The sequence below is a fragment of the Rhincodon typus genome, chromosome 29 (genome assembly GCF_021869965.1).
Source record: "Rhincodon typus isolate 14 chromosome 29, sRhiTyp1.1, whole genome shotgun sequence".
In the NCBI taxonomy this organism is placed as follows: domain Eukaryota; kingdom Metazoa; phylum Chordata; class Chondrichthyes; order Orectolobiformes; family Rhincodontidae; genus Rhincodon; species Rhincodon typus.
This window is the reverse complement of record NC_063360.1, coordinates 21,440,940-21,453,119: the sequence shown is the minus strand read 5'-3', so window position 1 is coordinate 21,453,119 and position 12,180 is coordinate 21,440,940. Positions and strand designations below refer to the sequence as shown.

Sequence of the window (12,180 nt, the reverse complement as noted above, 5' to 3'; positions counted from 1 at the left end):
TTATAGTTTTCTCCTTTTGTATTGATGATCACTATAATTAACTACAATATACAACTTGCTACTGAAGTTTCTTGTGTATGAAATATTCTAAATTCATGAAGCAAAAAATTATTACAAAATTGTAGTGATAAATTTTTTACTTTTGCAGGTCAATAACATCAATCAGCCTTTGGAAATTACAGCAATTTCATCACCAGAAACTTCAGTGAAGAGCTCTCCTATTCCCCATCAAGATAATGAAGGACCTCCAAATTTGAAAAAGAAAAAGGTGTTTGCCTCCAATGGCGTTCATTATTCTCCACTTACATCTGATGAAGAGCAGGAGGAGGAAACTGAACAGATTAATGGAAGGTAGGCTCATGTAAACAGAGGTTCACATGCTAATTTAGAAAGATTTATGTGACTGAAGCTAAACATTTAAAATGCAATGCAATTAAAATTGTATTTCATGTATATATAATGCGTATAAAATGCCAAGCAAGAATTGAATGGTCTTGTAAGGTTTGGCGGATCATTTCTGCACTAAGTGATAAGGTTGTGTTTTCTTTATCAAGGCAGTGGTTCATTCTCTTTTTTTTTTTGGAACTGATGACCATTATAATTAATTACAATACAGGACCAACGAGCCAAGATTCTTGGCTTATGAAGTATTCTCAAATTACAGGGAACATGAGTGCTGCATGGGCAGCAGATACACCACAACACCGCACTTTGCACGTTCCCCTCCAAGCCAATCATCATCCAGACATTGGAGTATATTGCTGTTTCTTCAATGTCACTCCGTCAAAATCTTGGAACTTCCTCTGGCATTGTGGGTGTACTTACACTAAATGGATTGCAGTGGTACAAGAAAGCAGCACTCCACCACCTTCTCTAGGGTTACTAGGGATGGGCAATTGATGCTGGCCCAGTCAGAGATGCCCACACCCTGTGAGTGAATGGAAAAAATCTAACTCATTGTGTACTCTTCAGTTCCAAAAGAGAAATAATCTTTATTGTAAAGGAAGGGTGTTGAGATAATGCAAATATTCATAATTTAGAACACATCGGTTCTGAATACAAATTGTGTGAAATAAATCTCAATTAATCTGCTGAACAATTGTTTTGCATTTAATCATGACCTTTGGTTATCTATCTGCTGTGGTAATCATATTTTTAAAAAGCAAGTGTCAGTGGTTGGCCAAATGGTGTGAGATGTCGGTTTTTTTGCTAAGATCAAGTTGGAATAACTGTAGAAGCTTAGAGTCATTTGAGAATAGCATGCCAGAATCCTGCTTTGAGAATCCTTGGTATTGACATTTTAGACTAATGGATTTAGTGATCTAAATGAATTTCCTTCTTGAAGTCCAGTTTATTTTAATATCTGGCAAAAGTTAAGTATTAGTCGGCCCTCTTATACTTGCAGCTGTTAGGATAGTACATGACTTCTTGTAGTTGAAGTTTTCTATATTCAAGAGATTGCTGTACTGTTAAATATGGTACATGAAATACTTGAGAGCAAAACATTATTTTACTCCTGATGAGTCTGAAAAGCAGCGTCTTGTGAAACTTAACAAAAAGCAAGAATACAGTCTCTCTTTCCCTAATCTTTCTTCACAAAACAATCCTGCCATCCTAATGATGAATCTGGTAAACCTCCTTTGAGGAAGTGCAATGACAAGTATACCCTTTGTTAGATACACAATAATCCAAGTCAGATCTCCATGTTTGGAGGTTTGTCTTAACGAATTCCTTTTCCATTGGTTTGCTCTTCATGTTAATAGAATGTGGCATCATCCCATCAACAGAGCTGGAAGAAATGAGAGTATTCTCCCTAAAGAAGTTTATCAATGCTTGATAATTGTGTTGTGAGGCCGTTGTTTAGTGAACGTTGCTGCAGGCAAGAGGAGAAGAACCAATCTTGACTGCTGATCGATGCATGAAAACTCAGTTTCTACTTCTGTTCAGAACCTTTACACTCTTGGAAAATGTTTATGAAGTTTGACTTTTGCTTGGAAACTTGACAGCATTTCGTTTGCCTCTTAGTACTGGTCCACTAATGCTTCACATTCGTTTGGTTCCTATAAAGCAATCCTTGGTGTCTGATTATAATGAAGTGTCATATTAAATGTGCTGGATCTTCTGATTTATCAGTTAGTGACTCTGCAAGCATTTAAGGGATTGGCTTCAATAATTGAATTGCGCTGCATGTAACTTTATATGAATAGGAACATGGAAAAAAGTGGGTTGACCATTTAACCGCTCGAACCTCCCTTACCATTCTTGATCATGGCTGATCATCTCCATGTCATTTTCCCTAATTAACTCTGTATCCCTTGCTGTCAGTAGCCTTCAGAGTCTATCAGTTTCCGTCCTGCACTTGCTGAATGATTGAGCTTCTAGAGCCCTTGGGTGTGAAGAATTCCAAAAGTTTACCACCCTCTGAAAGATTTGCTCCTCATTTTGGTTCTTAAAGGACCTGCTTTTTATCTTGAGATTATGTTCCCTATTTCTGTACTGGACAGCTAGGGGAAATATGCTAAAAATATCCAGTCTGTCATTACCCTGCAAGCATCTCAAGCTTCAATGCGATCAGCTCACGTTCTTCAAAACTCTAGAAAGGTTTTCGTTAGTTTCTCCTCACAAAACAATCCTGCCATCCCAGGAATTAGGTTCACCATATTATGTTGCACTTCCTCAAGTATATCCCTCCTTAGATGCAGACCAAATCTGTACACGATAATCCAGGTCACATCCCCTCAAATCTGTATGTAATTGCAATACTGTAACTTTGCTTCCAAACACTCAACGCCATGAAATGAATACCAGTGTGTTGTTTGTCTTTCAACTGCTTGCTGCATCTGCATGCTAGTTTTTGGTGACTTTTGGACAGCTGCACCTCCCAACCTCTCCTCATGAAATATTCTGCCTTGCAGTTTTCTGACCAAAATGAATGACTTCTCACTTCTTAACATTATATTCCACCTGGCAAGTTCCAGTTGATCTACTTCACCTGACCACGAGCTCTGGACCTCTTGAAACTTCTTTGCACCCTCCTCGTAGCATGGGTTTTCACCCCGATTGCTATCTTTAGCAAATTTCCAAGTCTTTCAATAGATCTCTGCAAATAAATCGATTATTTAGATTATGAACAGTTGTGGATCAAGCACTGACCTTTATGATATCCCGTGAGCAACAACCTGCTGTCTTGAATGATCCATTTAATCTTATTCTCTGTTTACCCCAATCTCATGCACTCTAATTTTATTTACTGGACTCTGTTTGGAAATGATCCGAGAAACCAAAATAAAAAAAAAAATTCTGATAATCTAAATACACCACCTCCACTGGTCCTCCTTTGTCTCTCCTATGAATAACATCTTCAAAAACTCCAAGTGTGTGAAACATGATTTCTCTTTCGTATATCTGCGTGCCCAATTTTGCCATTTTTTTCTAAATGTTTAGCCTACTGCTGATGTCAACATAACAGTTCTGTGGTGTTCCGTTGTCCCTTTTCCTTCTTAAATAGAAATGGAGTTGCATTTTCTACTTTCTAGTCAGCAGGAACCTTTCCACCATCTCTGAATTACGAAAGATAATCGCCAAGTAAATTGGCACAGGGTCAACAAGATTGAAAGTAAATGCGTGGCTCAAAGATTGGTGTGGGAAATACTGGTTCAAATTCATGGGACATTGGCACCAGTACGAGGGAAGGAAGGAGCTGTTCTGATGGAACGGGCTCAACCTGAATTGTGCTGGGACCAGAGTCCTGGGGAATGGCTTAACTAGGGCTTTAAAGTAAATAGTAAGTTTAGTTGCGTAGAAAATTATGGATAAAGTTAAAGGGGCGGGGCTCAGCAGAAGCCATTACAGTTTCCAGAACAAGTAATGAGATACAGATTCCTGATCCTTTCCGTAGACCTAATTTCAAGCACAGCAGATAAGAGGACAACTATGAGAAGGATGACAGTCAACACAGGACTAAGGGTGTTGTATTTAAATGCATGTAGTGTACAAAACAAGGTAAATGAGCTTGTAGCACAGATTGATATTGTCAAAAATGATGTGGTGGGTATCACAGAGACTTGACTGCAAGGGGATCAGGGCTGGGAATTAAAAATCCAATGATAAACATCCTATTGAAAAGACAGGCAGATGGTTGGAGTGGCTGGATTGCCTTGTTAATAAGAAATGAATTGTATCACTTGCTATCTATTCAAAATCAGAAGGTGTAGAATCTCAACTTTGTGCACAGAAACTGCAAAGGCAAAAAAAAGACCCTGTTGAGAGTTGTGTACAGGCCTAGCAGGCAGTATTAGAATACTCATGAACTTCAGCATGCAGGTGGAGTGGGAAAATGATGTTGGTAGCGGATCTCAAGAAAAGGAATTTGTGGAGTGTCTGCGAGAGTATTATTAGAGCAACTTGAGTTATAGCCCACCGGGAACGGGCAATTCCAGATTTGTAGGTGTGTAATGAAGCAGACATGATCAGGGAGCTGAAGGTGAAGGAACCTTTTTAGGGGAGGGGTTGGGGTGTTACCACAATATATTAGAAGTCACCCTGCAGTCTGAGGGGAGAAGCTGGAATCAGATGTAACAGTATTACAATTGCATAGAGGTAACTAACGAAGGTATGAGAAGTAGCAATGGGAAGCAAAGAAATGGTGGACGATCTGAATAGATACTTTGCATCAGTTTTCACAGTGGAAGATACCAGCAGCATACCAAACTTCAAGAGTCCGGGCAGAGGTGAGTGTAGTGGCCATCACTATGAAGGTGGTGCTGGGGAAACTGAAGCAGTCGAGGACTCTGGGTCTGTACTACGAAGTTGAGAAGAATGAGGGGGATCTGACTGAAACTTAGAATATGGAGGGGCCTGGATAGAGAGCTCTTGGAGGAGATGTTTCCACTTGTAGGAAAAGATAGGACCTAAGGGCACAGCCTCAGTGAAGAGATGACTCTGTAGAACGGAGACGAGGAATCTGGTTAATCTGTGGAACCTATTGCTGCAGAGGGCTGTAGAGGCCAAATCATTAAGTGTATTCAAGGCAAAGATAGGTTTTCGATTTGGAACCGGATCAAGCATTATGTGGAGAAGGCAGGAGATTGAGATTTGAGAAACATCAGCCACAATCAAATGGTGGAGCAGACTCAATGAGCTGAATTACCTAACTCTGCTGCCATATCTAGTGGTCACCGAGGCATCCACTATCTCTACTGTGACTTCCATCATTTGAGATTTATCAACCCTCAACCAGCTGACTTGTCAAATATTACCTGTTACTTTCTTTTAGCTCTTCAGTTCCACAAGTCCCTTGGTTTCGTCATATTTGTTGGAGATATTCTGCATTATTTGCTTTGAATGAGGGTGCAGCCCGGCTCTTGGGAAGCACTTTCTATTAATCATAACACTAGCTTTTGTGCAGAGAGGTGGCAAAGTTTTGACAGGCTGAATGATTTCCTTTTTTCTGTTGAAGCAATTCTTTGGTTCCAACATGGTTAATAAGATGAAACTTCTCCAGGTACTTTGCAAGTACTAGCAAGCAAAATTTGGCACCAAACCCCATAATGTAATAGTAGAAAAAATTTCTAGAAACTTGACCTGAGTGGAGTTTTAACCAGAATCTTAAAAGAGGGAGTTCTTCTCTTTTCTTTTCTCTCATTATTTTGCTTTCTTTTCACTTTCCTTTTAGAAAACACATGGTTTTGCTTTTACCATTTGTTTCTGGTGGGGAGTTCAATGCAGTAGCAGCTCTCTTAAATTTTAGGTAAATCATTTTTATGCTGATTTATATTTATGTACGTGAGTTGCAGAATCAGCTGATCATCTGATTTTTCTCTATAATCAAAACCTTTCTAACTTTGAACAAATGTGAACGTCCTGCCTGTCTACAAATTCCCAATGAAATGAAACAGACCTGTTCTAAAAGAGAAAATGTAGCATAATGGATTGAACATTTGCTGTCTCTTGGAGTAGATGAGGTTGGAGGAGAAAAACCTAAAGTGTTGTAAAAACTCAACAGGTCTGGTAGCAACTGTGGGGAGTCAAATAGAGTTAATATTCTGAGTCCAGTATAACTCCTTTTTTGGAACTAAAGATTGGAATTCTTGTGCTCTGTGAAACAATGCTGGGACCACTTTTGTTTTTTCTTGGATATATACATCAGTGACATTTTGGGAACATCTTGGCAAACGAGCAGATTTCAGAAAGGTGCATAGATTAATGGATCAATCAAAAAGATGGCTGGTGTAGTAATTGTGAATAAGTATGAAGTAACATAGTTCACAATGTAAAGAGAATGCTGAGAAATTTTAATGAAAGTTGCTAAAGTATTGCTCACTTCAATAGTAAATATTAAGCCACTGTCAGTTGTGTGCCATAGGTGGAGTGCTTTTTCAAAAGGTTACGGGATATTAACAGCAAACCATCTATCACACTTCCTAAAAATCTAGTGACCTATTTCAGGGAAATTAGCCCTTTTTAATATGTTGGTTACCTGTCTTATGTTTCCTTTGGCAAAGTGTACAAATGCAAATTAGTAGTTTCCAGTCTTTCCTACAACTAAAACTTGTCCTCCCTAAAGTCAGGCCCCAAATATAACCGTATTTGTAGATTGAGTTATAGCCTAATCTTACTTCAAACTATTTTATTGGATGTAAAAGCAGTTGTACTTCTTAAATACAATAATAATTTCAAGTGATCATATTGCACATTAACTGTGGTTAGGGACAGCTATGATAATATGGTAAATGGGGCTTTGTCAAATGTCCTTACTTTCAAGGCAGTTTTCTTTCTGCAACTATTGGTTAAATTCTCAAATCAAAGGATCTGTTCAAATATTGCCTTGCTGTTTTTTGCTATGAGTTTCATCTCAACAGTTGAAATTGACTTAATTCATCCTCAAATCTAAACCCTGACATGAAATGTCAGCACACAGTCAATGAAGCACTTAGTACATTTTGTCTTTTTTACTTTTCAGGATTGACAAGAAAATGGTGCAGAATCCGTGTACTGTATCAATTGAAAGTAAAGAAATTCCAATCGTTTGTGGAGATGACGAGCAAGGTGAGAGAGTTGAGGCTGTGCAATCAAAGCAAAATGAACCTGACTGTCTTTAACTAAATGTTTCAAAACAGCGGTTATTCATTTCCCCGTATTCCACAGACTATGATGCTTACAGGAGACAACCTCAGTTTGAATTACAAACTGAGCAAGGTTTGCCTCCCCATCCATGTTCGCCAACCTTTTCACTCAAATCTGATATATGGGCATGTTATTAGATCAAAATTTGAATGAGAGTAATACACACTATATTTTAGGATAAGATGAGCAGGTTATGTGAAGCCAGGAAAGCTATATCAGTGAGGGATTTCAATCAAGCAAGTATGAATTGCTCAAGTGGTTTAGAGTTGGATGTGGTAAACAGTTGCTTCACAACACATTTTATCAGGAAAGCCATAAAACATACTTCTTCTTGACTTAAGGCTAAGTGAGATGATAGTTTACAGAAATTAAAAGTCACCTCAAGTTGATTTCTGACCATATGGAATTGATGTGAATTTGGGGACCGTCCCCAGGATCAGCAGTGGGTAATTTTCAGATATTAACAAATGTTTCCTCCAGCTAATGTGTAAGCTGGGGAAAAATGGTATATCTCCAAAGCTATAATAATCTGAAGGCACATATTTCTAAGATGACCAGCATGGGCTAATAAATATATCCTCCAAATGGCTTAACAAAACATATACAAAGTGAGTAGGCACTGGCGTGAGGAGAGCTTCATAAATGTTGCAAAAGAGATGAACAAATCCATTGGAAAAAATGTGGGAAACTTCAGATACCCAAATAATCTAACGGAAGTGGAGTTTGGAACCTGGAAATGATTAAGTGTAGAGTCCAAACAAAACTAAGTAGCACTGCTTTAAAAGCAAGACTACAGTACTTGATTGAATTATTCCTTTAGTGCATGACTTAAGACTAATAGCATATCATTTTTCAATGGTAATAATCAAAGCAGTTGTATAAAATTTGGCATCAGTGCTTCTAGACATCCCCATTGAATGTTTGCAATAAGCAGATTTTCAGGAATCCGTGTAATTGCTACAAAAACTAGGAGAGGATAGTGGTGAAATTTGGCAAATAATTCAGTCTTCGTGAATTAGTTAATGAAGATGAATTAATGTATATTCCAAAAGATTACCAATTAAATCTTAGAAACAGCAAGCTTATCTTAATCGAGCATACAAGCACCCAATACGTTATGAAAGAGAAGGCATTGTCTCTCAACCTCCTCTTTTTGAAGAATTGACATCCCAAATAAGCAATGGAAAATGAGATTGTTTGGATTTTCAAAAAGCCTTTTTTCACAAGGTTACTACTGAGACTAAAACTTTTGAAGTAATATTTGGGTGTGATTTTTTTTTAAATGTCTGCAAGAAAGAAAACTATGCGGGTATGGAGGGAAGGTCTTATGAGGAAAGGCTGAGGGACTTGAGGCTGTTTTCGTTAGAGAGAAGAAGGTTAAGAGGTGACTTAATAGAGACATACAAGATGATCAGAGGATTAGATAGGGTGGACAGTGGGAGCCTTTTTCCTCGGATGGTGATGGCTAGCATGAGGGGACGTAGCTTTAAATTGAAGGGTGATAGATATAGGTCAGATGTCAGAGGTAGGTTCTTTACTCAGAGAGTAGTAAGGGCGTGGAATGCCCTGCCTGCAAAAGTAGTAGACTCGCCAACTTTAAGGGCATTTAAATGGTCATTGGATAAACATATGGCTGATAATGGTATAGTGTAGGTTAGATGGGCTTCAGATTGGTTTCGCAGGTCAGCGCAACATCGAGGGCTGAAGGGCCTGTACTGCGCTGTTATGTTCTATGTTCTATGCATGTTAATGAGAAACATTTTGGGAATGGTATTTTTGGTGCAAGGGCTGAATATGTCAAAGAATCAGCTAAACTACATTTTAATACTTGAATTAAAAAAAGTACCATAAACTTTTGAAATTTGCAGATACCAAAATCTGGAGGTGTTAAGTTGGAGGATGTAGATCAGAGCTGATTAACGATAATTGATAAAGCAGAATAGGGTAGAAGCGTGCCAGATATAATTGAATTCAAGTAAGTGAAAGCTACTTGTTGGAAAGAAAAAAGCATATATGTTTTGTTTAAGAGCTGAAAGTTAAGTTGTAAAATATCTGGAGGAAATTATAGATTTTGGACTCCATTTCACTATACAGCACAAATACCTAATTGTACATAATGTAGAATCAGAAAGGTGTAATTTGGAGAGTATACCATGCTGTACATTGAGTGTTCACTTTTTTAAGAGATCTGAACAATTTGTGAATGGAAGCCGGAAAAAACCATTTGGATCAAAAGATTGTTACAAGGAAAGAGGACAAAAATCTGGACTCTTTAACCTTGATTTAAGCCCAATAAGAGTGGATTTTTTTTGATGTAGATTTGTAAAGTATTAAACTGTAATAGAGCAGCTAAACCTGGAGCAGTAGTTTAGGGTATGCTGAGACTAGGCCAAACACTCATCTAGAATAGGCCAATACTGGTGAATGAAATCTTCTACAAATTTGTCAGGACGACCTTAAAGCATAAAGTAATCCGTCCTTGGAATATTGGAAGTAAAAGTCAGTGTAAGAAAATGAGACATTTGACCCCATGAGTTTGCTTTAAGATTTTGAGAGAGGCAGAAAGGTGAAGAGGCGATTTTATTTTCACTGAATGAGTGAGCTCAAATAGGCATGGTCATACCTTCTGTACAGTTCCAGTGTGTGCCTTTTATATTTCTCACTCTGTTTATTTTTGGAAAACGTCTTCTAGCCTTGGGTCTTTTAATGCTAGAAACTTGCTTTGTGTATTGAGGTATGATCTAATTCTATTGAAGTACTAAAGCACCCTTTAGTGAAAATTTTATGGGTGTTATGAATGTAACCTAATTTTGAAAGTGAAATTTAGATATGTATTGCTTCTTTCACATCCATTTTCTCCTTACACTGACTTTGTTTTTTAAATTTTTATAGGTGGAAGCTTACCAGTACGGAAGCAAGGACTCAGTTGCAGTAATACAGCTAACAGTAGTAAATGGAAATCCACTTTCTCTCCAATATCTGATATCAGTTTGATGAAGAACTCTGACAATACATCCCAGTCAGCAGTTGCTTTATGCCAAGTATCTCCTTTTGGCACCAGACCTGTTACAGGTGAACTTTCAGTCAGTGATGCTAAAATGGGATCCCATCAGAGGAAGCACATCACCACCCCAGTCTCGGTGGAGGAAAATGGTTGTCATGCACTCTCACCTATCACTTTTAATTACCGTTCTGGACAATCTGCAGATATCAGTTTACATAATTATAATGAAGGTGCTTGTTTAGCTCGTAAAACTTCAGAGATGGTGGGGCTGAATTCCAGTGCACTGTACCAGCTGACCAGGAGCAAAGCCGACTCCAATATTGACTCCAATCTCTCCTCAAACAAGAAGCAACCTGATGGGTTGACTGGCGCAAAAAGTGATGAGCTGAGCAAGTCAGGGGTCAAAGGTAAACAAAATGCAGGCAGCATAAAATGTTTGGGAGGCCAGATGGAGAAATGTGCAACATCAAATAATATAAAGATGAGCAAACGGCATGGAAGAGAGAAAGAAATGTAAAAAATTGAAAGCGTTTTTTCACAATCCCATTGGGAGGAATACTTAGTAAAAATGTGCCAGCTACAATTTTTCCAAGAGTTATCTAAATTAATCAAGCACTGTTTTATTCTGTCATAATCACATCATTCTGTTGCAGATTCCTTTCCTGGTCAGGTTATTAAAGTATCACAGCACCCTATGAGATTGCAGGGGTAACTCGACTTTGGGATGGGGTGCATAGCATTGCAGTCCTTCTTTGGATTGACACCAGTTACTGCAAGCATGGTTCTTGTTATGGTTGTGGTGTTAGGTTGACTAACTATTGCACTGTTGCTTGTTTCTGAATGTTAGCAATGCTGGTGGGATTGTTGGAGATGCGTACTTCAGAGTGTACTGCAGTTAAAGGGGCTGGAATAGCACCTACAAAGTGGGTTTTATATTGTAATGAAATTCATAGATTTTGAAAGGGGACCTAAAAGCTTTCATCATATTTTTACTGAACCTTATCTATTTCAGTATAAACAGTACTTGGGTCGGCAAGAAAATATTCACTTCAAAGCTTTGTTCTATTCTATTAATGTGAACTTCACTGACGTGACCATTTCCCACAAGGCCCTTTTCAGAAGATAATTATCTACTATTCTGGTAAACTTGAATGAACAGGATTGTGCTCGAGGAATTAGTTCCCTAATTAGTCCCCTTTCTGTAACCTAGTGCAAAATGAGGGACAGTTTTGTAGGGTAAGCTCGTGCCCACTTGCATTGAAATGTTGAATACCTTTCCTGTAGGATATTAACAAGTGGAGGAACATTTTAATAGGTTATATTTGACTCTGTATCTCCAGTTGGATATTAGTATAATTAATGGTAGCATTCAGTTTTCCACAGTATCCTATAGTTTAAGATCCCATAAGCTATTCGAGATATTCTTGCAAATTCCTAGTTGTAGTTGTTGGATTGTTTTGTTATGACACTAGTTTGTGAAACCATTCTTTTCTTGGAGCCCTTCCTTTCTTCGAAGTCTAGGTAATTAGTTTCTGCATTCATGAAAACAGATTTGCACATTACTGTAGCAAAGATTGTTCACTAAAAGCACACTGTCATGACTGACTCTCAGCTGATGTTGCAGAACAGCCTTATCATTCCTCAAGGAGTGATGATTGTGGTACAGACTTTGTAAAATATGTGGAGAATGCTTGATAAAATTAAGTTACATCTGATCCATATTATAAGGGACATTGGAGAGAGAACTGTGCTGCTGCACAACTGAAGTTCAACCTGTTGAATTTGAATTACATTTTGGCATAACTTTTTTTACTTTCTTTTCCTAAATTTAAAAATATTCAGCAATGAAAATGTAACATGACAGTCATTACCTGATAGCTTTTGCAAACCTATCCATTTTCTGTGCACTTGCACCCTTTTCAATTCATCAATGACAGGTCAAAATAAGCTGTAGATTTTAATTTCGATTCCAATTCCAATTCAAATGCTTTCATGATACTGTTCACAGTTGAAGCTTGTTTTGTTTCTCGATTGGATCCCCAAAGCAGCAA

At 38.0% G+C, this 12,180-nt stretch overlaps 1 protein-coding gene across 1 annotated transcript in view; it reads left to right on the top strand.

Moving 5' to 3' along the window:
- LOC109926363 (DOT1-like histone H3K79 methyltransferase) overlaps window positions 1-12,180 on the top strand; it is a 106,612-nt gene that overhangs the window by 78,752 nt on the left and 15,680 nt on the right. Inside the window, exons 12-14 of the mRNA XM_048613917.1 lie at window positions 149-351; window positions 6,962-7,047; window positions 10,018-10,536. Of these exons, the coding sequence (XP_048469874.1) occupies window positions 149-351; window positions 6,962-7,047; window positions 10,018-10,536 (808 nt within the window). The remainder of the gene's footprint in view (window positions 1-148; window positions 352-6,961; window positions 7,048-10,017; window positions 10,537-12,180) is intronic.